Source organism: Orbicella franksi, chromosome 9 (genome assembly GCF_964199315.1).
Source record: "Orbicella franksi chromosome 9, jaOrbFran1.1, whole genome shotgun sequence".
Taxonomy (NCBI): domain Eukaryota; kingdom Metazoa; phylum Cnidaria; class Anthozoa; order Scleractinia; family Merulinidae; genus Orbicella; species Orbicella franksi.
The window spans coordinates 20,189,097-20,215,564 of NC_138153.1; the positions used below are offsets into that span (position 1 = coordinate 20,189,097).

The 26,468-nt window shown below is 38.7% G+C and overlaps 1 protein-coding gene and 1 pseudogene across 1 annotated transcript; one reads left to right on the plus strand and one right to left on the minus strand.

Moving 5' to 3' along the window:
• The first annotated feature begins 9,998 nt into the window (after positions 1-9,998).
• LOC145497711 (uncharacterized) lies at positions 9,999-11,499 on the plus strand. The gene is made up of 2 exons (XM_081477548.1): positions 9,999-11,227; positions 11,417-11,499. Exon 1 carries the CDS (start codon positions 10,530-10,532, stop codon positions 11,142-11,144), a length of 615 nt encoding a protein of 204 aa, XP_081333674.1. The 5' UTR covers positions 9,999-10,529; the 3' UTR covers positions 11,145-11,227; positions 11,417-11,499.
• Positions 11,500-12,300: 801 nt separating this feature from the next.
• LOC145497712 (uncharacterized) lies at positions 12,301-13,755 on the minus strand (annotated as a pseudogene).
• Between the last annotated feature and the right edge of the window lie 12,713 nt (positions 13,756-26,468).

Below are 26,468 nucleotides of genomic sequence, written 5' to 3' on the forward strand. Positions count from 1 at the left end.
CTACAAGGCTAGCAGTGAAACGATCTACGTGCATGGGATATAATCGTACAGAATAATGTCTATATAATTTACAGCTAAAAAACAAATTCCACAATGTATAGCTTCTGCTTGTTGGAGAAACATTTGCAACTAGAGGCAATTCCATAAATCTTAAGCAAACTTTACAACTGAACTTTACCCTGGAAAGTTAAATACACTTTAAACTTCAAGAAAACCAGTGGCTTACCTGTTGTTGTTGACTTGTACCCACATATGTATCGATGTTTTCACCAGCTGTATGCCTCCAAAAACTGCTTGAAATCGTGCACAGAGAAGAAGGGAAGGTAAACTGAATTTTGGCCTGTTTAAAGTAGAGTTTTTAAACAGTGAATCAAACGAGACCTATGGCCAAACTCGTGGATTAAGTAATCTAGATATGAAACATGTTGGTGAACTTGCAATTATTGGTGTATTATTGAAGGCTGTTAAAACAAGCCGGGTTCGTACCACGCAAGGTCGCACTTATCTCACAAACGTAGGCTTTTTTCGTTGGCTTTTGTTACACACATACACGTACTACAAACACATACGTCCAGAACAGCTAGGGGGGCAGCTGAACATGGAGTGGTAAAGGTTTATAAGGGTTCTTGGGTCACAGAGGACACTCCTACCAAAAAAATCATAGAGTACTCTTAGTCTGCCTGCTGGGAAAATTTGCATGTATTCAAGTCGTACGAGCTTACGGACCTTCTTCATTGCATTTCACTGAAGGCTATAGGTAAGGTTTCTCATGTGATAGCACTTCTTTTCCAATGTGCGACCGCTTGTCTCTGTGTATATTGCATGTAATACATCAAAATAAGTAGCCTCTTTTGCAAGCATTCTCAGTGTTGGTCCAAAAAAATTGTCGACCCATAAATATGTGTTCCAAAAAGCTCACAGGAGGTTTCTTTCCCTTTGTGATCTTTTCAATCAGGAAGCAAAAGTGTAAACAAAAGACAGGGTTAAAATCATTTAAGCTTATCAAAATCAAGTATTTGAGAATTTTTTTTCCCAAGTTTATGTGCATTTCTCATCCACTCTGAGTTCAGATCAATGTACTAAAATAAACAAGACAAGTATAGAGAACGCAATATTAATCTAAACTTAAATCGATGTCGGTTGAACATGGACAACTCAACATGGAAACCTTAAGTGCTATAAACTGCAACACTGTGAACGAAGGTCCTGATTGATTGAACGTTGGATCTCACAGGAGATCTAATCAGCCAAACTTGAAAATTATATGATGGTGCCGATGTTTGTCCTGTTTTCAATAGCTCTTTTTTTCATAAAAAATTGTTCGTTTCGCTCATATAAGACACATTCTCATCAAAGCTTACCACATTAGCATGAGATTTACTTATTTTCAGGTCACTTTCCAGCAAACAAGTGTACATCTCCTGGTTATTTTTAACCCCTGACAAGTCAAATGCTAATGAAATTCAGCCTTCAAGTTGGCCATAGTACTAATTTGAACATTCGAAGTCAACTCCACTTCAATTTAGCAAAAGACCTAATATTATTGGTCGTGTAAAAGCTACAAAATCACCATTCAGGCTGGCTTGATGAGTAGTAACCGCACAAACACGATAGCAAGGCTAGCACTGACTGCACGGTTACTATTCCAATGTGGCGTCGGGCTCGGTTACTATTCCAACATGGCGTCGGGCTCAGGCGCTCTCATTCGGGCCAACAAATTACGAAGTGTCTACACCTGAGTGAGTGAATGAGTGAGTGAGTGATATTATATCGGAGTCCCTGCAGCAAACACGTTTCTACACCTCGCATATCCACGAGTTTAAAAAGGACCAAGAGATTGATGCAAGCTTCGGCATTTCACACCTTTCAAACAGGACGCCAAAAAAATGGCGTGAGAACCAAGAGAACCTGGTATCTAATGTGGAAGACCCTTGAGCCATACTTGTTGAAGGTCGGGCACTCAGAATGCTGCTGTAAGTCGTTCCTTATTTTGTCTTGAGTCGTTTCGATACACATTTAAAGTCGATTTCATTTCAAAAGTAAACTCGCAGAAAAAATCCAATTAAGGTATTTTCGCCTTCATAATATGTTTTGTGATTTCTTGTTCAAACGTGTAGCTCCTGAAGAAGGTTAGTCTTGTCTAACCGAAATATTGGGCATTAAATTTACCCTTTTCAGCTGTCCAGTCAGCCTTTCACTTGGTTTAATCGACTGAGGAAGCTACTGGGCCGTTACAGTAAGAGCATACCTTTAGGAGTTTCCTTCCTCTGCAGGCTCCAAGGTTAAACTCATCCCACAGAGAAACGATCTTTGTCTGAAGGTCTCGGGACTTTCTCCACTAAATACACCAAAACTTCTCCAAAACGAGCTTTATTCCTCTTACTAACACAAAATTAAAACTGGTCAGGTTTTGAAAAAATTCTGACCAATAACTTGAATGTGCCTTTCAGTTTTTGAAAGACATTTTTTCCCCTTGTTAAAAGCGTTACAGGTTATCGAATAGACTTCTTCAAAGTCCATTTCCGTGGTGTTTTGCCGGTTTGTCACTCCTCGTGACTTTGTCGCGCTCATTTAACATAACTTTGTTGTTAATTTTATAGAAGTTGACTTGTGGCAAGCCTAGTGGTCAAAAGGCACTTGAATCATTACATGTCCTTTCAGGTTCCTTTACAGCAATTTATATCCCGTCGCATAAAGTTTGACCTTTACGGTCACTTTAAACTACCTTTATAGAGCTTTACGGCATTGACAACTTTACGCAGCTTTACGTCACTTTATTAACTCTCCGTAAAGCAGTCAGTTCAGCTTTACGGAACTTAACGTATCTCGTAATGTCATGTAAATTTGTGATTTCATGCTGTAAGCTATTCAGTTACAGAAATAACTTTTAACCATTTAGGGCAGGTATTTTCTTCTGGCTATTTTCTAAAATATACATTGTTATTCATAGTTTGCCCTCAAGGATGTTAGGATAAACATGAGTGGATGGAAATGGCTTCCCTAGAGCTTACAAGTACATGTATGTGGATAACCTGTTGTTCTCAAAATATCAATGGTACTTACTGAATTATCTTGAAAAAATGTGGACATTTAAGAAGCTACAACACGGCAGAGAGGCCAAAGATGGTTTTTCGTTTGATCAGCAAACAGGAATTCGTTCATTGGTTGAAAAAAGGGATGTTATTACGCTAAGGAACACTAACTGCAACATATCGACATGGAAATTGTAAAAGCGATGATACTTGCATCAAAATCTTAAAAGCTACAATGTTTATCGACCGTGGTCCGTGGACGAATCAATGAAATCGTTAAAAATGTTTTATTGTCACCCAGAGGAAGAATGAAAGGAAACAAAAGCTAAGGTAAGCCCAATGTTGTATTGTTTTTTTTCTTTAACTCACTGACTCCTGGAGCTTTTTGCCAAAAAAGCATTTTTGGACATTTTGGAGATTTTCACGCTGCATATAGGCCAAGTTAGCTCCGATCTACTCAAAAAGGCATTTGCAACTTGACAACATGCCTTTCTTTCCACTAGCATCGCGTTTTATGACATTTTCGCTCAGGCTTTAGGCTTTTCGATCTTTTTAATTTTTTTTGCCTTTCCTTTCTCTCCTTTTCTTTTTGTTGCAGTGATTGACCTTCTACTGGGCTTGCTTCCAGCTTAAAACATTCTGAGAAAGCATCATCAAGACAGGGAATTTTTGCCATGGAGTAGCCACATGTAGGGGCAGGAAATTTGCTCTGAGTTTTTCACTCAACTTTTTGAGCATTTTTGTGCATATCTCAGGCTCTATTGGGCTGATCACTCTGATCTGGGTATCATTGGAAAGATCTTTTCCTCCTGCAGAAGTTCAGCATAGATGATGCCAGTTTTGGTCAAGGCTCGTCACGGCTGTAACAGTTTCTTAAGTCAGAATCGAAATCTCGTTCTCCCAGGTTGTTTGCATGCACAGTCGAAACTCCTTAGAACACTAAGCCAGTATAGGAGAACAATCTTTACTTTATCATCTTTAATCCTAATCTTGTGGCCTCAGGGCGTTTTCATACGAATCGAACCAAAGTGGTCAACTGAAATAATTACATCAAGAAATCACTAAATATCGTTGCGTTTCTAACTTGCAATGTAGAAAGTAATCACAATGATTATGCCATGTGCTCATGCTAATAGAGAGCCTTGAGAGCGGTTGAAATCTACGTATAGCTCTCACTAGAATCACAAATTTACATAACAATGTAAATATCAACATCAGTGAATTGTAGCTTACCAACGTTCGCGGGTCTTGATTTTCCTATGAGAATTTCGTTCTAACTTGTTTTGCGATCTTGAACAGAAGGGGTCTTAACTTGAACTGAATGTGGGCTATTTTCGTTAAGCATTTAATCCATCAATCACGGTAACGTCAATCAAATGGGAAAATATTTCTCAACTTTACAGGAAGTAGTTACAATGGCCGGTTACGGCCGGCACAGGAGTCAATGGGTTAATAAAAAGACCTAAAATCCAAATTTTGCGGAATTCCTGGCATTTTGAGCTTGCTTTGGATAGATTTCCCAAATTTATCACCAAGGGACTCATCTTTTGGAAAATTGGGTCACGTGATTAATAACTATATCTATAAGAGCACTTTTGAGTACTGGTAATATAGATTCTTTCATTCGGAAACTGTTCAATTCCGAAAATAGTTGAATGTCAAAGCACATGGTTTTCTAAACTCAAAAGAGCTGTCGTTCGCCATTTTGTGTCATTGTTGGATGTTGTTTTTATGGAGTTGACTTGTGTGTGTTGGCGATTTATATTATCGGTGCTATGGATGTAGTTTGCACTGAAAATACTGAGAACCATGGTAAATAACCTCACAGCAAAAAGAATAACCTCAAGGCAAAAAGAATAACCTCACGGCAAAAGAAAAAGACTCGCGACAAAAAGAATAACCTCACGGCAAAAAGAATAACCAAATGGCAAAAAGAATAACTCGACCTCACGGCAAAAGAAATAAGAATTAAAATGTCCTCACGGAATCAAAGAAAGTGTGGGGGCTGGGGCGAGCTGTCGAGGTGCACCATGGGATAAGAAAATGCAGTAAAGGGGTCAGCGGCTGCTCATCACTTCCTGCCATCTCCACCATCTTGGACATTTGAAAGAGGTCGCCAGGAAGATGTTGTGCTGCAACTGTGGGAAGCAAGTTACCGATGGCATGAACTACTGTTCAAACTGTGGAAAAGGCAAGGTATTTAAAAGCTACTATATTTTCTTTTACTTTTTTACTGAAATAAAGCAGTCTAACTTAGGCTCGGGAGATGGAGTATTTCACCTGTTTGTTAATGTTTACAAGCTTGTCAGGCTAAGTCATTCTATTTAATCAATGTTGAAGCCGTGCTATACACATAGTTTTCTGACAGAAGTACTTAAAGTGGGCCAGAATTGAGCAAGTCTAATGTACTCTAGCATGCATTCGTGAGGAAGATGCATTTTACACTGTGTAACATTTGCAGACTGCACACTTGAGTAACTTGTTCTTGTAGCTTAGCAGGCTTAGCATGTTCAGCTTAGGTGGTTAGCTTTCAGACGAAGGTTCGGATGAGTTATCTTAAACCGTTAATGTCACAAACTCCATTTTGTCACACTCAGGTCTTAAATATGAAAGTGATTTGAAAGTTGGAAGAGGATTAATAACACGAAATGTGTGAAGGTTCTGCTGTAACAATTATTTAGTGAGCAGGTGAATGAGTTATTGTTGATTGATTGATTGACTGACTGATTGATTGATTAAAATGAGTGAATCAGTAAAGAGTAAAGATAAATCAATCAAAACAACAAAAAAGATATGAGTTTAAAAAAATAAGTAATACTTAATAGAAATTATACTAAAAGAAGTCACAACAATAAATAACTTACAAATTTAAAATTTTTTTCTAGAACTTTCTTCAACTGGAAATGCTGGTCAAAGTCCACCTTCTTGCACAGGTGAGAAATTTGTCTATTTATTTAGTGCCCACAATGATAGCACATTTGTGCTAAATACATCAACACATAAATAACGTGATATACAATATTCCTTTTTTTGTTCTTACTACCACTCAAGACATCCAGGAATGTGCATGAGAATTATGCATGATTTCCTACTGCTCAGTAATCAAGGATTACAAACCAATCTTTTAAATTTGACATTATGGTACTTGGTTAAGTACGTAATATAATTCCCACATGGACTTAATTTGAACTATGGCCCCAATGCATAGAAAGTAAAACACACAGCACCTCAGGACTGGTCACATAGATAGAAGACGTTTTGTTTGTGGGCCTTCCCGATATGATGTCATCAGACTCCAAGCCTAAACACCCAGCCCACTTCTATTGGTGTGTCTGAAGTATCATTTTTCTAAGCTAGCAAAGGTGGCTGTGGACACCAAAACTGTGGGGGCTCCTCAGGCCATATGGATACTTTAAAAAACCTTGTGCAAAACATCTCACCTCTCTTCCTTAAATCCTCCATACCTCAAGACTATGTATGGCAGCAAGATTGAGTGAAATCTTACTGGATATAACACTAATCACTGGAAAAATTATCATCAACCCATTGCCCTTGCAAGCACAGACTGAAGAAAAAAGGCTATTCTTATCAGTTAATTCATCTAACACTAATAACCATGCCTAATGCACAAGCAAGCAGTACAATAGTGCAGCTACATGTAAAAAATAAGTGACAATTATCGTTGAATCAATCAGCAACAGAAATGAAATGAGTGTCAAAACCTCTGCTTCCCTAACTGTGAATTTTAAACATGCTTTTAATGCTAAGTCAGACCTCCCTCTTGGGCAGGATAACAGTCGTGAAGAATGTAATTTTTCTTTATATATTTTCAGTGCCATCGTCAAGTGCTGCAAGTTCATTTTCAAGTGCTGCAGTCCACTTTTCAAATGCAATTGCCCTCTCTTCAAGTGCATGTGTCAGTGGTAAGGCCATCAAGTCATTCTCTGCTTATCGTGAATGGAAAGGACATCAGTGGAAAGAGCATGTATCTAGGACAACAGCGAAAGACAAAGAAAAAGAAGTGGCAGTAGCAATTGGCCTAATGGAATTTACTGAAAAAGAGTCAAAGCTAAAGCCAGTTAGAGAGAAAAGAGTTATGCTTCAAACATCTAATAGAGCACCTATACTGATATCTGTATCCAGCCAGGGGCAAAGTTTAAAGCCTATCATAGAAACTGTTACAAAGAGGGAGAAGAATACCGATTATTGTATGAGAATGGCAAGGATGCCCAGTTTCTACCTGGAACAACAGAGTTCTTCAGCCTGAAAAGATACAAAGAAGAGATTGGAAATGATTATAAGAGCATTGTGCTGTACCTATGTACAAACGAAGATGTGAATGCAAGTGAAAATCCTGATACTGATTGCGGAAGAAAGCCTGCATTCAGAGGATGAACATAGTCCATCGGAGAAGAAATTGAGATTCACCCAAGTTGAGAGTGATGAAAATGCTTGCCAGGCAGCTCCAGTCTGAACTAGACAACAGCAAAGATCCTGCCCCTTATGACCAGTCCTCTTCTGGAGTAAACAATAAGTAGGACTCCATTATTCGCAAGTTGGCAAGCCAGGAAATAGTGGAGAAATTTGACAGCTGCTCGGGTCTCATATCTTGCTTGAAAGAAAGAGTCAATAGCAATGTTCAGTTCTTCATTGTTGTGAGAAGGAGATCCAGTCTACAATGGTGCCTGGCAATTTGGCAAAGAGAGGCAAATATAAATGCCCCAGAAAATCTATTACCAGTGCATTTTGCAGGTGAGGACGGTATAGACACCGGTGCCATGTCAAAGGAATTTCTAGCACAGTCAATGTAAAACGCAGACTGCAGACCGGGGGTAAAATGCAGACTGAGGGTAAAATACAGACTGCAGACTGCAGACCAGGGGTAAAATGCAGACTGAGGGCAAAATAAAATAATAATAATAAAAAAACAAGATGATCAAATCTGGATCAAATGAAGACTTGGGAGTGTTCGTGCACGTACCCGTAACTTTTTTTACCAAAATCCCGAAAACTCAAACCAAAAGGCGTTTCCCAGCCTTAGTCAAACATTATATTATCAACCTTGAGTTCTTGAACTCCCCCAGTTTTCCACAAGGGCCCGAACTAATCGTAATTCTATGTATCTTACCTTCGTTTCGTGTCGGCCATTTTGAATTTTGTTTACACGATTAGGTCTGGGACTGACCAACTCTTGCAGCGCATTTCCTTTATTCTGTTTTCATCGACAAAGTCTTAATAACGTTCAAACCACCACGTGTCTTAGCTGCTTCAAATGTCCTTGGAATTGTTCGGAACACAAGGCAAGCAAAACACGACAGCACAACAACAGGGCAAGCTAAACTTGTAGGTATCGAGCCTAGTTTGTGAAATACATTCAATCTTTGTACTCGACTTTAATATATCAAGAGGTTTGTGAATTGGTATTCGCTGAAAGGTGACAGTCGGCTATCCAAACACAAGAATTTATAACATTTTGGCGTTCTCAAATAATCGTTAGTATGATCATTTTGATAGAAGAGATGCCAAAACACGACGTGTACAGAATTCAACTTCATTTTGTACGAACACTCTTTATTTTATCCTTATGACTTGTTTTTTATTATTAATATTTTATTTTACCCTCAGTCTGCATTTTACCCTTAGTCTGCATTTTACCCCCGGTCTGCAGTCTGCAGTCTGCGTTTTACACTGACCGATTTCTAGCATTGGTCATTGACCGGATGAGAAGCCTGATGTTTCCACATGGCTCTCCTACTGACTCTATGTTATATGCTCATAAAGGGTTCTTTCACACATGCACACAGATTTCATTAGTTATAGCATTGTTCAGGGTGGACCACCCTCTTACCTGTTTGAGGAGTGTGTGTACAACATGTTAATCAATCAAGAGGTAGACATAAATCAGCTCACTGCAGCACAGCATCGTACCAAACATGAAAATGAACTGCTCACAAGAATTGCAAATGACCCTAAAGGAATGGAGAAAACAATACTGGAGCATGGGTATACAGGGATGATAAGTAACGACCACCTTGAGGCTATAACCAGTACAGTGATACTGAGCATTATAAGCAAGAGGCTCTTGCATCTCAAAGAATTCAAGAGAGGGTTGGACCATTATGGTTTCCAAAGTGCAATGCAGAATAATAAAGACTTATGTAAAACACTTCCCCTCATAAATCAGGATGAAGTTGATGCAAATTATGTGGTTTCTCTCCTATGGCCCCAGTTCTCTGAGAAAGGGACATCCAAACGACCAGTAGAGGAAACAGTGTTTGACTACCTTCATGACTTCATATTAGCCTCTGAAGATATCACAGTAACTGGATACAGTGAAGAGCTTGTCTATGATCATGAAGACAATGAGGATAGGGAAGGTGGGGAGCATAAACCAGAAGGACCTTCACAAGTCCAGCTCCAGTCTGCTGACATAAGTCCCGCAGGTCTGTTAGGATGGTTGACTGGCCTAAGACATCGGGTCAATGAATGGAGACAAATTGCTTATTTCAGTCAAGTTTGACCATGAATGCTTGCAACGACAACCAAATCACACCATTTGCTTTCCTATTGTTGGAGTATGTGCAAGAAACCTCACCATGCCAGTGGTCTATATGCAAGATGAAGAACAGTTCAAAAGGATCATGCTTCTTGCTTTTTGCAAGGGACAAGCTTTTGCTAAAAGTTAAGTTCTGTTTCTTTATGTAATATATAAATTTAGCCAAGCTTAAAAGCAGAGCTCCTAATTGCAATAACTGACAATAACGGAAAAAGAGAATTATTTTTTCTTGGATCAGAAACTCAAAAAATGATCAACTGTGAGCACGTAATTGTTCAGCGTGCGGTTTTGCTATTTTTTCCAGTTAAATTTTAACAAACTATACCCAAAAAGCCTAACCAAGATTGTAGAAATTACCTACACAATATATCAGGGACTTGTCTTTCCAAGAGAGGATTGTACAAGGAATATGTGAGAGGAAACGTCAACAACGCGCCAGGGGTTAATTTGTGCCGAAATTTTGCCTTTGCAAGTATTCCTTCCTTCTCCCCCAGAGAAATAACATGACTTGAGCCCGCAATCCAATCGGTAAACCAGTAACTGGCCAGCGGTCAACTTTAAAAAACAAAACACGCAACCTCAATGAGCTATAAACCTGAGCCTGCAATATGATCACGTGATACTGGTCAGCGGATAGCTTGTTGTGACAGCTGTCAATTAACAATAGCATGAACACCCAAAATCAAAGATGTAGCTATTGTAATGGTGCTACTCTTAGTTTTCAAGGTATTAGGCACCTTAAGATACAAGGACGGGAGGAATGAGGATGGTTGCCGGAAATAAATTTGCACCACCAGGCATGCACACGAGAACTTCCAACTCGTGGCCTTGCTGTCTTCATCTCATCGAGGACGCCATTTTGGAACCCGGTTTTATTGAAGGGCTTTATATTGATCAAAATTTTCAGGAAGCCAATTGTTTGGAGCACTCTTCATGATGAAATGTTATGCCGGGAAATATTGGTAGTAGATCCTTTTACTGGCACCAAAAAGAGTACGCTGGCTAGAAGAACAAAGTGGGAAGAGGTCGCCCAAAACGCAAACAAAATTCAGGAAGTGTACTTCAAAGTTGATAAGAGGGCAGTCCGTGACCATTATAACCTCCTTTCAAAGGAGCTGAGAACCAAATTGAAAACAGAAGAACGAGAGAGTGGAATTCAAACTGATATGACAGAAGTGGAAGTCACACTAGAGGAACTGATTGAGAAAGAAGATGCAGCTGAGACAGAACAAAGAATTGTTGACAACCAGAACAAGATGAAGGACAGTCAAGACAGAGAAAATGCAGAGAACATTCGGAAGAAGGCTATGGAAAGACTTGGACAAACTCGGAAAAGACAAGCTGACAAGGGAGAAAGCGAAGGGAAAAGAAAGAGGAAAAGGTCAAGTGGCTGTGACACACTGAACTTTCTAAGAGAAAAAAATGAACAGGTTCAGGCAATCCAAAAAGAGGAATTCGATCTTAGGAGACAGCAGCTGGAGCTTGAGTCCAAGAAACAGGACAACTTCATGCAAGTGATGCTGCATCAGCAACAACAACAACAGCAACAGATGTAGGACTTTCAGGTCATGATGGGTATGCAAACCAAACGCCAAAATGATTTGATGCTAGCCGTTGTTAATAAGTTAGTAGAGAAGAAGTAAAATGATTTGTTGCGATGTAGTAAACAACTTGGCAATGTTGAGTTTACAAGACTTTGTTTTCACATGTGATGCTGCATCAGCAGCAACAACAACAAAAGCAGCTGCAGGACTTTCAGGCCATGATTGGTATGCATGCAAAACAGTAAAATGATCTGTTGTTAGTCCTTGTTTCTAAGTTAGTAGAGAAGAAATGTTTAATTGCAATGCAATAAAGTGGGAAACATTTGAGTTTACAAAACTTTGTTTTCACATGTTTTGATCTGATTGTATTAATATTTTACACAGAAACAAATTAACGCCCTGAAGAGGAAGTAGGGTACCCCTAGTGCTAGGACTCCCAAATTTCTTCCTTTTTGCAAAGACATGGTTACAAGCCAGGTAGGGTTACCCTGGCACTAGGGTAACCGTAGCTGAGCACTAGCATTACCGTAGCACCAGATTAACCGTACCTGGCTTGTAAACCCTCTGCTAGTGAGAAGTCCTCTACCTGGGACAACTTTATTTGTGCTCCAAGAATTGAAATATGATAAATAAAATTGTGACTGAAGAAAGATTTATAAATTCAAAACCTGTTTCAGTTTTGCTTTCGGTAGAGAAAATTTCTCACAACAGCTTTTCGCGACAAAATATTCCCAGTCGTGTTTGTTGCTACTGTCGCTGAAATATTTGAAGAACTGATCAGTTATGTAATTCAAGTGACAATAGTATTTGGCAATAGAATTATTATTGTTTGCTAGAGATATTTACCAGGTTAACTAAAGTGTGATAGGACAGAGTTGTCCTGGGTAGCAGGGTAACCCAACTTCATTCTACCTGTACACTCAGGCTATCTTCGATCCTCTTATTAGGGTACTCCTAGCACTTGCCTGCTTGCAGAAAGGGCCTAAATGAGGTTATTGATTGCTGGCTAAGTTGACTACTGGAATTCAGTAGTTAGCATTCATATTTTATGATACACTTTAAAATACACTTTAACTTTGTCAACCTTGAAATTACACACCTGAAACTTTTTATACATGTCATTTAAGAATATGTTCTTATTTGGGTCCGTGAAGATCTGCCCATTCTGCCTTACAGCCACTTGAACAAATATTAAACAAAATAGTCTTGCAGGGCTGGGGGATCCAAATTGAAAAAATCTGAAGTTTGATTTCCTTTGAAGCAGGTATGGGCATTGCGAAGTAGTGCACTGACAATATACATTTTCCCTACAGAACTGAAACCAATTTTTAAATTCTTATTGAAATCCATAAATTTAAAATAGTTCACAATGTCCCCAAAAAGACACTCTACTGATTCACGCAGAGTACTCTTGGAGGAGTTGAATGCTTGCATGGCAGGGGTTAGAACTACACTTCTGAAGGGAGCCTGGAGATGGACGCTTAGAGGGTAGGCAGGGTCACCGTAAGGGCACATGGCTCGACCAGTTGGAGAAAATGCATACTGTTGCAGATCATTGAGCAGGCCAGAATCTGCCATCATCCCAGCTCATGCTTTCTTCCTTCTGGAATAAAATTGGTAACCAAAATAATGAACATTCAGATTAGTCAGAAACGTGATAGGTACTCCACCAAGTTTTATTTGGGGTGTGTGTTGCACTTCTTAACACCCTTGCTCTACCTTAATTTAGACCTTAACCTAACCTGAAGGTCAGTCTCTTAACCATCAGGGCTTAGGCTATAGGGTCAGGGATTACTGACATTTTGGTCTAGACCTGGTTATATTTTGGACCAGACCCCACCAAGGGATCAGAAACATTGAAGCCTTGAAATAGATTACAAAGGCATACCTGTGTTTTTAACAAATTCTAATTGGGTTCGTGTAATTTACTGTTATGAACCACAGGAAATAAATCTTACCTACAGGACCATATATATTAGCAATCATACCATTAGGCAAAGTCACAGATTGAAATTTGAGTGCATGGACCCGCTTATGTCCATTGTAAACAACTCTTTGTAATTCTCCTGGACGACATATTGATCTTACAGTTCCATCTATGAACCCTATGCAGTTGTCCAGTGCTGCACCTTTGTCAGAGATAGCAACTGCATTTCTCTCAAGGCTCACAGGATAAAGAATTGTGTTGTTCCACTGTGTGATTTTGTGTCCTTGTGTATTGTAAATGTGTATTGTAAACGATGTTATAAATCATGCTTAGTTCTGGTACTGGTCGGCCAAAATGATGGATTAAATCGGAATAGCGACAAGGGTAGGCCACTCGTCTTAAAAACACACAGAGACCTTCAATTCCAGGAGCTGTCGTGCCTTGATGGAAAACGAATGTTTCGGGAATATCGAGTGCTTCCGCAAGCAGTGGAAGTTCAGTTTTCCTAATGCAAAATTTGGCTTTGCATTCTAAATCATCCATCGCGTCCATGTCAAATAGTTCATACTGTTCATATGGAAATTCTGGATTCTTGGAAAAATATTCTTCATACAGTATGCAAAATTCATCTTAGTCTATAGTGTCATCATTATAGCTATCTAAAAGAAGATTTCTGGCATCTCTATAGGACGTCATTACAGAGAGTATCCGTATCACCATCCTATGCGAAAATACAGATTCTTAAGTATTTTGTATTTGGCAAGAACGACAGGGCCAGGCCTAGTCTCGCTTGTCAAAGGCCGTCCCCGTCCTTGTTTCTTAAGGTCCCTATTGGCGTACGGACGGACAGACGGACGTACGTATGTACTTATGTATGGACAGTCACGTGACAACCAAAATTTTTCAGATCGATGGGTTACCAAATTTTCTAAGGTACGGGGCTTCGCTCGCGTGCCTTCGGAACTGCACTGTAACGGTGTGTGCCAAAGCTAAATAGATTTAATGGCAAGCCATTTCATGTTCTTGTTCAAGCAAATTGTAATAAGAATTGTTATCAGCTTTAGGCAACATACATTTTGCCTTTGTTAAAGGAGGTTGAACTTCATTGATTTAATTAGAAATTGAAACATTTTACAAGCAATTACTTTAGTTGCAGAATAATGTTCCTGTTTTAGTGAGTACGTGATGGTATTCTTAGTTCTGTTTTGAAGATGCATCAGTGATAAGAGCTTTTGGTGGCAATTTGTTGGCCTGTGTTAGTGTTGGCTGAGTTCTCTAGATGTAAATTGATACCGGCACATTTTATCAAGTTGTTTCATTTTCACATTTTGTTCAACTTTGAGATTACAAGATGGTTCTATTGTCTTCATTTTCAACAAGAGATATGTATATCTGTAAAGTAACGACAAGTGCAAACTAGATCAATAACCCCCATTCAAAAATGAAATCATTACTTATCAGTGACATCAATGACTAATCAATGGCCAAAAATCTTCTGGGTATTGATTACTTCATGATTATTCATTGAGTATTGGCAATACTCAAGGATTAATTAACTGATAACTCATTGATCACCCATGATTCACTTGCCTATTGGTGTCAATGTTTAGAAATTGCTGGGAAATGACTCAGTTACTTTATTAAAAGTGCATTTGAAATGTGCAGTGAGACTGGCTGAATACCTGCTAAACTGATTTTGACCTTTAAGTACTGAAATGAAGTCAAGGTTCATAGAAACACAATTAAAAGACCACGACCAATATCCAGTCATAAAGACAAAACTATCTTGGTCAATACTATTTATTATTATGTAATTGGCTCTACAAGCAGGCAAGATGAAACAAATCCTGTGCTCTGGTTGGCTACATGATTGGGCAGGATGGGCCTAATTTGTCTGCTCTGGACTGCCCACATTGTTCATGCAAGAGCAACATAATTGTTTGGTTTAATCTTTTGGCCATATAAAAATTATGCTGTAAGGAAAACACCACAGAATTTGATCAAAGGTTTCATTTTCCCACAATAATTAAATTTTTAATTGTCTCAAAACATTGTTTTATTTTTTTACAATTCACAAAAAAAACTTGCCAAGCCTACTGAGAGATAAAATGAGGAATGCAAAATATGGGCAGTCCTGGACAATAGACATCTGATATGTAATGTCAATACCCAGTTTCAATCTTTCTTGGACAAATAGGCATTCTGGAATGTACATCTTAATGCTGGATCAATCACTTGGAACACTTTAATTAATATATAGCCATTGCTTTCATTACTATAAAGCATCTACCCAGTGTACCCATTTTTGGCTATGAAAATTAGTCTTTGAAGTAAGTCAAATGCACTTTGCCAAGTTGTGGGTTTTCATGACCCAAAACTGGCTCTGACGTATTCAAAGTATTCCCCATAGACATTGGTCTCTATTTCCCTGATGCACTGCTGTGAAACTTCATTTATTTCTATCACAGGCACCTCCAAAAGCAAATCTGTGGCACTCCCATGGTATTCTGGTGAGAAAAACAATGAATCCAGTCTTCCATGCAGAGTGTCATGCCCGGGATTTCCTTATCCGATGAGTGTTCCAGTGCTCTCTGACATGATCACACTCTGTTTCCAGTACACCAGAAAAAAAGTACCAAAGACACTCTGTGTGGATTTCAGATGTGGTATTGACTATACCTTGGGTTTCTAAGTGTTGAAAAAAACTTCTCCACCATAATATCTGATTCTTACAAAGAAACTCCACCATCCCTCAATTCTTTGATTCCTTGGGGAGGGCACATACCCATGAGCATCATTATTTTCTCTGAGGAAACACTGCATAGAGGCAGCTAAGCCATTTTCAGCACCCAGACCTGTTACAAGCTCAACTAGGACACCTCCTAATTCAGCAACAGTTTCTATATAGTACTGTCCTGGAATCTCAGGCAAATTATTTGAGCGAACAACTTTAAGCCATAGTATGTGCCTCCTGAAGCTATCAATCCATCCATGCATTGGGAACCCCCAGGATTTTAACCTGTCATATGCATCAAGGTGCCATGCATAGTTTCGGCCTGGATTGCTGTAAACTCTTCTCTTGAGTCGGCGTGCTTTACGTGCCAAGATGCCTTCAGGGTCTATTTCTCGAAGTAAGTGTTGGACAATTACTCTAGGTACTCGAACACCTTCTAGTTCAAGTGTATGCCAAACAGATTGGTACCCTCCAGTTGATCCTGGGCTACTAACAGTTTCTTCTTCTTGTTTCCAAGGTATATCCATGGGTGGGGGCCTGTAAAGGATCCTCTGTGGATTAGCTTGTATTCAGATTTTTTCAGGTGCACGGTCAGTGTATTTCTCCCACACCACCCGTACAACTCGTTTAGGGATTGATTTAGCGCAGCAGCAACCTCGTCTATGCTCTTCCCTATGCAGTAGATGGTCGTATCATCAGCGTACATATGAACAGTCCCAGACTGAATTGACCCGACGAGATCGCTTGTGTAGAGAACAAATAGAGTGGGACACTTCCTTGTGGGAGACCAGAAGACACCAAGCAAAATCTGGATCATTGCCCATTTAGGGCCGTGTACTGCAGTAAGGTAACTCGTCAGCCAATCTAGTAAGAGGCCACGTATTCCAAATTGACATTGAAGCTTGTTAAATAGGATGTCATGATCTATACAGTCACAGGCTTTCTTAAAGCTGACAAATGCAGCACCCACCAAGAGACCTGAGTCTATCGCATCTCTCCAAGTTTCTGTCAGGTGGACAAGGAGGAGCTCGGTGGAGTAGCCCTTTTGATATGCCCACTGATTATCTGTTACCAGACAATTAAAGTTCAGCACATGGTCTATAATTGCATTGCTGACACATGATTCCAGAATCTTGCTTGGTATGCTAAGAATAGAGAGAGGACGATAGTTTCCTCTGTCCGTTTCGTATCATCAGCGTGTTTCCCTAACAGAAAACTAATGGAATTTTTTAACTCTTATTATTCGTAGTATGTTTGAAATTGTAAGTCCAGTTTATTATTTGTAACCATTTTTAATAGTAACTTAATTAAGTATTTTATTGTAAATAATATCGTATTTTAGCATTTTATTGTAAATAATATATTTTTAGCATTCTAATTATTTTAAGCTGAGGGCCCCAAGTTTATCAGTAACTTAAGCTACTGTCTCGGGTCACCCTCATTAAATAAAGTCTTTCACTTCACTTCACTTCACTTCACTTCACTTCACTTCACTTCACTTCGTTTTATGCACTATTGTTAATTTTGCCGTTTTCCATTCCTGGAAGACGACGCTTGTCTTGAAGCTTAAATTAAACAGAGATGTCCATGGGGGTACCACAGTTTCTCCAAGCAGTTTAATTAACCCCGGGGCAATGTCATCTGGGCCGGTTGCCTTGTTCTTTTTTAAGTTCGATATTTTATTTTTAACAGTACTTTCTTGTATTCTGATGGCATCTAAGATCGCTATGCCTGTTGGTCAATGTTTGTGTCTGCTTCAGTTTGAAGTACCAGTAACTGTGCTGCTAGTGTCGCGCCAATCGAAAAAAGTAAGCATTCATTGTGTTTGCTTTTTCCACGTCGCAAACAGCCAGACTTCCATCATCCCATTTCAGGGGCCCAATTTATTTATGGCATTTGGACAGATTTGTCGTGTCTCCCATGAGTCTCCAGTAAGCACTGGAAGTTTTGACTTCCTTGACTCTGTTTTTGAAATACTCTGCTTTCGCACTCCTTACCTCATTTGTGATGGTATTTAAGTTAAGTTAACTTAGTTAAGTTAGTCAGTTTTTATTTAAAGGTTTTAATGATTCCTAGTTTTACTTTCATTTTTACAGCTTAGCTATTTTATTTGTTAGTAATTTTTTATCACTGATGTAAATTTTTAATGTAAATTTTTTTTTAAATAACATTTTTTACTGTAAAGCGCCATGAGCCATGGATATGGCGCTATACAAATCTATTATTATTATTATGGTATTTCCTAGGTATTTATATTCCCGCCATTTTTGATTATCACTCATGTTGACCGCATCCTTGTAGAGCTTAAATCTCCTGTCCATTTTCCTCCTGATATCGTTGGTGATCCATGGAAGTGAGTGACTTTTCACCTTAACCTGTTTCATTGGTACGTGAACGTTTGCAATTTGTAGAAATAATTTGTTCCACATCCATAGCATGTCGTCCGGATCATCAAAAATCATAGCTACATGAAAAGGAGCACTTTCGATATCGCGTTTGGAGTCCTTCTTGTTCAGTTTGTTGTTGTTACAGGACTGTACAAACTTTGGCAGTGGACGTTCACAAACAAGCCTGATAACAGCGTAGATGAGGTTATTGTCTGAAATGCTGAAGGAATAAGAGCTGGCATTTTTAACCAGGTCCTTACATGATGTGACAATAATCTGTAAGCGTATTTGAAGTTGGAGTCACGCGGGTATCCGTAGTGATCACATTCTGCATATTAAATAACTGAAAAATTTGGTTTAATTTTACGGAAATTAGCGGTGGCACAGTTTTGTTCGGAGTAAGAAAAAACTTCATGTTGCAGTTGAAGTCACCCGGTAGGAAAATATTGTTCGTTTTTAGCCAAGCCCTTTTGAGGACAGCGCTAAAATTTTCGAACTTTACTTGGTCCGGTGAATAGTAAACAACTGAGAATAAAGCTTTGTTCATGGGAAATTTAGGTTCAATCCAAATAGCTTCCATATCTTTGTGACTAAGATCCCTCCGATGGATTGCTTGTAAGTCTTCCCTGTAATAAAGTACACATCCGCCACCTTTTCATCCAATTCTGTCTCCGCAGATGAATTTAAGACCATCTATATTAAGCTCAGAATTTCTGTCTTTGTTGTGGAGATGACTCTCGGTAATTCCAATAATGTCAAATTTACAAAGTTCCTGCAGAACTTTCAGTTCATCAAGTTTATTTCTCAGGCTGCTGATGTTTAGGTTGGTGATTCTCAAAGATTTTGAAGAATAGTCTAAGCTGGTAAGAAGGTCTGCTAGGTGGCATTCCGAAGGTTCAGCATCGATGGAGCTGGAATAAGGAATGAGGTGCTTGACAAGGAGGAGAATGGGAGAATGGATCTGAAAGTACACTGCCTGCAAATCCAGTCTAGTTTGTTTTCTTGGATGTTGATGAACTCCTTTGGCTTTACGTCTCCGCATTTCACATGATAATAACTTTCACAGGTCGCTCATTCGAGCAATCGATGGTGGATCGCTATCGTTCTGAGACATCCCTGACAGCGTGTTCTCATGGAAGGTCTGGGACTTGGACAGGTATCTCCACTGATGACCTGGCGACTTAGATTAAACATTGAGTTGGTCTTCGGATAGCGACTAGCCCTGAATCTGAAGTATCCCTTGACCACAACTCGAAGGTAAGCAACATGACCACGACACGTTGACGAAGTAATAAGGCCTGTTTTAATCCATTCATTCAATGAGAGAGTCACCCCAGCTTTGCTAAATAGGAGCTGATCATCTGAGTATCCATATTTCAACCCCTTAATAGAGATGCAGGCTACAAATAGGCCAAGTAGAGCGAAAGCAACCGGAGCCAGAAATTTAGTGTCCGCCATCTTGATTCACACATGTTGCGGCTGTGATGACAGTAGTACATCGACAACCAATTAGATCGCCTACTTTAATAGGGCCTTATCGCATATAGATTATTTCTCAATGCCTATTGTGCTCTGGTTTTAATGTCTCTGGCAATCGCAGATATTTGCAACACTTTCTTGTTTGTAAAATTGCACATCGTATACTGCTTGTGTTATTACATCTGCTCAGTAAATGAATGAGTCGTAAGATAAAATTTCTCAAATTCTTTCACGTCTGTGCTATCTCTACGTATAATTTAGGTTTAACAATGGAATGTTTTATTTCACTGTCGCTTCTCTAATATCATCAAAGCACTTGATATAACTGCGGTGTGCTGGCATTGTAAATACAGAAACAGAAATAAACTATGCTTATTGTATGTCTGTATGTGATAAAGAGATCATGTTTATCTTTCCACGAACTTCCTCCAGTTGCACAAATATATGTGTACTGTAATATTGAAATTTAACATAAAAAAAAACAATGGATTCAATTAGGTTAATACAATGACGAAAATACTTTTATTTGGGCTGTGCGACATTCTTCTCCAAAATGATTATTCTATTTCACGTAAGTTAATTTTACGAATCAATCATCTTCACGAATGGCAGCTCTGCAAACAGTACTGATTTTATTGTCGTGTTTGGAACATGCTCAAAGCCAGCCATATTATCGCCGATATGCAAGCAAAGTCATGGTCTCAAAACACAGGGGCTCGTAAATAATTTTAAACCATCACGTCGATGTATCATTCCATTCCTAGTCATAATACAGCGTGACAAATGTCACGTTAATTGTCATAAACAACATGCAATCAGACTCGCTTGATCACCCTAAATTCTGGCCATATTACCGCTAAGAACATAGCGAGACAAATGTCTCGGTCGACTACTGCAACGGGACAAATCTGGTGTCTCGCTTTGTCTCGTTCAACTCACGCCACAAAAAATGACACTATGGCCAGATTCAAGCCCGATTCTTGCCATGTCAGGCTATAAATTTTCGTATGAGTTGCTAAAAAGAAATCTGAATGAGGTGATAAAATCAATGATGTTCATAATACAATATTACAAAGTGACATTGGTAAACAGACATTTAAGCCAGGCATCTTTCAAAAAAGTATTTGAACCAATAACAACTAAATTAGATGATGTTATTACAAGTAATTTGAAAATACCACCAATGAGACAAAAGACAAATAAGAAGGAAGGTGTACCGAATTATGGTATTAATGTTGAAGATGGGGTTGATGACATGAATCTAGGTGATTTATTTGATCAACCTGTTTCACCAGAGTAAGAAAAACAAATAGTACTGAAACCACCAACATATGAAGAATCATTGAAAGATGTTTTAGAAGGTGAAAAAGAGATTTATGTTGATCCTCAATATTTGTCTCAAGAACCACAAGAAATGCCTCCAGAATACGACGATGATGAAGTACCTGATTACGAGATAGCTGATGAAGACATGGCTAGCAAGATGCCAGATGATATTGGTGTAACAAATTATGATGATGTAGAAATGCGATTGAATCAACCTGAAATGACATTACAAAAAAATAAAGCATATCTTGATAAAATGATCAAAGATGCAGAATTCAGACACAAACAATTGAAAGGTTATCAAGCCCAACGCACAAAACAATTCTAAAGTGGAGTAATATCTGAAGCTGAAAGGCAAGAGAATCGGAAAAGAATACAGAATGCAAATGCTGTGTTGAGTCAATAAAAAAAACCAAAGTCAAAACGATGAAAGGATCTGGAATTCAAAAACAGAAAGGTGGAAACGTATTTTTCAATGATCCAAAACAGCTTCTCAAAAAATTAGAAATCATAATAGGAGAGATTATGGCTGGCAATACATCAATAAAGATGAGAAACACGGGAGATGCTCTGTTAGACACATTGTTACGTATATCAGCAATTAACAAATCACAATACAATAAATTGCACAAAAATTATTTCAAAATATTATCTAACTAACTGTATATGGAAAGAGAAATTGTATTATCAAGTTATTTGAATAACAGTAGTGCAAACAATGCACAAGCCAATTTTGTAACCAATTTTACTAGACCAATTATTTTGGACAGTAATCATGAATACACGGTTGGTTTGAACAGAATAATAAACATGTCATTCACTTGGTTTAATGTCAATCCTGGTTATAATAATCACAAAATAAAATACAGCTCAGATGGTGGTTTAACTTGGAAAGAACGTACATTTCCCAGTGGTGTTTATAATTACATCAACCTGAACATGTTTTTGAAAGATAATACCATTATAAAAAGTGATGATGGTGATAAAAAAAGATAAATACCCTATAACTTTAGAATTTCAATACGCCCAATTTCAGAGTATTAATCAAATTGAAAACAGGTTACCAACTTGACTTGACTGAATCAAATTTTCATGAGCTTATTGGCTTTGATAAAGTGATTCTCAAAGATGCTGAAAATTATGGATCACGAATGCTTAATTAGAGTCAAGATACAAAAATGCTAAAAATACACTGTGATTTGGTAAACACTAGTCTTGTTGATGGAGTAGATACAGATATTATATACACATTCAGTACGACTATCTTGAAACCGTCATATAGTTTCACTATGGAACCACGGAGAGTTACATTTAATCCTGTAAATAAGAACACTATTGTGAGAATAAAAATGTATATAACCGATGGTAAAAGAAGACAGATCGATCTGAATGGCGCAGATTCAGCTTTTACTTTGTTATTGAAAAGAAGTCTAATCTATTTATATGAAACCATACGAATTTAAAAGGTTTTACCATCCTAAAATGGGTAAATTTGTTTATAAACACAAAGGAAACGGTTTCATTGTTGACAATATATTTAAACTGATAAGAAGCATAGCATCATCTGTATTAAAAAATGCTGTCAAACCATTCGCAAAAAAAGCAATAAAGTCTGGAGTAGAACACGCTGGTGAGCGTTCGGGTAAAAAAGCAGCAGAAAAATCAGGTGATCTGATAATGAAGCAACTAAGGGGTAGGAAACAAACAAAACTTCCAACAATAAAAGAAGAAAGTACTGATATGTTACTGAATCGTATGATATTGGGAGAAGGCGTAATTAAAAAGAAATAAATTTTATATAAACTAATATTATAATGGCTTTTAGATCACGTGAAATGTTACAGTGAAATGAACTGGTTAGATACCAGTTAGATGATGTAATAAGAGCACCAGGTGCTAATCAATACCAAGATAAAAATGGTTACAAATTTGCAATCAATGACAGATTGGCATTTTATGATTGGTATAATGTGTATTTTGAAATTTAACTTCAATTACAAAAGAAAGCTGATGGAACAGCTTATGTAGCAGATCGAGTTTCAGTAATCAATGGCTCACATAGTTTCATAAATCTGATGATCAAATCTGCTGGTAAAATCGTTTATGATACAGATAATCTTCACAACGTTACTTTAGTCAAGAATCTGTTAGAATATTCTGATGATCACAGCAGATCGGTTGCTAAAAATAGTCTTTGGTATTTGGATACTGATGCTGCAATAACTAATGCTAATGAGAATACAGGATTTGAAGGAAGAAGGCTTCTTACAACAGGAAAGGCAGATGTCAATGTTATTATTCCTCTCAATAAATATAGTTTCTTTAAAGTATTGGAAGATAAGATGTGTAACCACTTCCGGTAAAGTTGAGAAATATTTTCCCATTTAATTGACGTTACTGTGATTGATGCATTAAATGCTTAACAAACATAGCCCCCATTCAGTTCAAGCTAAGACCCCTTCTGTTCAAGATCGTAAGACAAGTTAGAACAAAATTCTCATAGGAAAATCAAGACCTGCAAACGTTGGTGAGCTACAATCTACTGATGTTGATATTTACATTGTTACGTAAATTTGTTATTCTAATGAGAGCTATACTTAGATTTCAACCGCTCTCAAGGCTCTAAATTAGCATAAGCACATGGCATAATCATTGTGATAATTTTCTAAGTTAGAACTATGCAACGATATTTAGTGATTTCTTGATGTAATTATTTCAGTTGACCGCTTTGCTTCGACTCGTATGAAAGCGCCCTGAGGCCACAAGATTAGGATTTAAGACAACAGAGAAAAGATTGTCCTCTTATACTGGCTTGGTGTTCTAACAAGTTTCGACTGCCCATGCAAACAACCCGGGAGAATGAGATTTCAATTCTGACTTAAGAAACTGTTACAGTCAACAACGAGGGTTAAACGAACACAAAGAACTCAAATTGAAAGAAAATTCCAAAGACTTGAGTTATGAACTGAAATTAGACAATGGAACCTGATAAAGCAGAAAACATTGAAGAACAACATGCTTATGAAAGCCCTAAAGAAAATAGCAACTTGGAAACAGAAATTCGAAGAACGATCGGAACGTCACAACAGAAACCACACTGAAAAGGGTTTACAATTCGACTTAGAAATCGGTACAAAGGGAAAGAGCAGTAAAAGACGTCCGATCCCACATAGACGCCATCTATGAATGCTTAAGAGAGCCATCGGATCTGGTTAAACTTAACGCCTGCAAAGACGGCTTAGAAGCTGAATTGAACAGCTGCAAAGCCGTACATGAAAACGTGACTGATCTGCTAATACTGCAGTTTTAGAATGTTTAGTGGACGTCAAAGTGAGAATAAAGGACCAAGAAATAGAAAGAGTTGAACTCTTCTTGCTAAGATCACCATGCTCCAGGAAATCCTCATCGTCCATTCGATCGTCCTCAACGTCCTCCTCGAAGCACGCAGCAATCTAAACCGCAAAACTTAACGCGAAATTAGATACGCTAAAAAGGCGTCAAGACATCGACAGGCGGCGACACAAATTAAAACTCTCAGAGAAAGAGCTAGAGCATTTAGATGAGCAAGAAGAATTACGTGGAGAACTATCGGTGGCCAAAGCAATTCAGAAAATACTCCCAGAATCTGAATTAAATGACACTATTGCTCCACAAGAAGCAACAAACAGAACAAATTCTTTTGGCGAAACAGAAAGACAAAGGATGTTAAGCACTTCTGGCCCTTATCTCCAGCAAATAAAGGCAAATTCATGTGTCCCCAACGAAATTAAAGGACATGATGACAAAATCAACTATCCCATTGTTCTCACTACAACGCCATCCCAGGCAGCAGATTCGAATGAAAGAACCACAAGTACAGGTGCGAGAACATCGCTTAGCTTCCCCTCGCGACTAGACGTAAACACACCGGCCTTGGTTCCGCAAAATACCGACCAATCAGCAGCAAGGACCGATTCTGAGTGATACAATTCTCAACTTTGGCGCATTCAAGAAAACGCCGAAATTCAGAAAACGCAAGTTGAACTGCTGCGACGAATGACCGTTCCAGTCCCAAAGCCTCCAGTATTCGAGGGAAACATCCTAGAATACTGAAATGGGAAAATGCCTTTGACGCCTGATAGAGGACCAAGTTGTTCAGCCTAATTACAAGCTTTATTATCTTGGTGAGTACACGTGTGGAGCAGCACAAAGAACAATCAGTGGTCTGTTAGGACTGCGGACAGAAGACGCATACAAGAGAGCTAGAAAAATGCTGAAAGAACTTTTCGGAGATCCCTTTAGGATCTATGAAGCCTACATGGACAAAATGAAAAACTAGTGGCCATGCATCTCAAGCACAGAGCTTCAAGAATTTAGGGATTTCCTTGTCATGATGCAAGAGACCATGAAGTCCATCAAGTACTTAAAGGAGCTTGAGAGTTACTCCACAATTCGAGAGCTTGCAGCTCGCTTACCCGCCTACTACAGTAACAAGTGGAGAGCAAGTGCGAAGAAAGTAGAGGCAAGGTTGTGTAATATCCGTTCCTCTGCACGCAGTGCAAACCTACATTGTACCACGTGATATCGCATTAAATTAGTTCTATCCAACATGGCGTGTGTTCATTGACGATCTTACATTTGGCGACGAGGATCGCGGATTCCAAGAAGAAAACCAGAAGCAGAGAAGAGAAAATCAGCGTAATTTACGGCTAAGACCTTGAAGCACTTAAGCGGCCGAAAATTTAGAAGAAAGAAGAGGCAACGAGAGCAAGAAAATGCCGAAGAGAACTCGCGAAGAGACCACGTGCTCGATAAGAAATCATGTCAGATACGCCAGGCCAAGAAGGAGCTGAAGGACACGCGCCGAATCCGACAGAAATAAGAGTATTCAGCGTCGGAAAATCACTTAAGATAGAGCCATTTAAGATTCCAGAAAAAACCCCTGGAAGTTGGACGGGCATGGAGAGAATGGATTGAAGACTTCGAGGACGAAACATCGTATTTCAAGATCACAGAAATAAGAGACTGCATGAGCGCCCTGAAGATTTATGGCGGCAAAGAAATCAAGAAACTCACACGTAACTTGCCAGATACAGCGCCAGTGGTCGGAGACGATGATTACAAGAAGCTGAAAAGATAACTAGACAACCATTTCCTACCGAAAAAGAACAAGCACCACGCCAGATTCACATTTAACAAGCAAAAACAAATCGAAGGAGAGAGTGTTGTCACATACGCAGCGCGACTGCGCGAAAAATCAAAGGATTGCGAGTTCGGCGAGCAAACAGATGACAGAATATTGGAACACTTGATACAAACCATCAAGGACAGCGAACTTGTTAAAAGAAGCATTCAGAAGAAATGGAACCTCCATCAATTTCTTGAGGGAGCAAGCCAAGGAGAAGATATCAATCAGCAAGTCAAAGACATGAAAGAAGATTTCAAGATATCGAAAGTCGAGTATCAGTCAGAGGATTCTCCGAAGAACGGCAAGTGGAACAGAA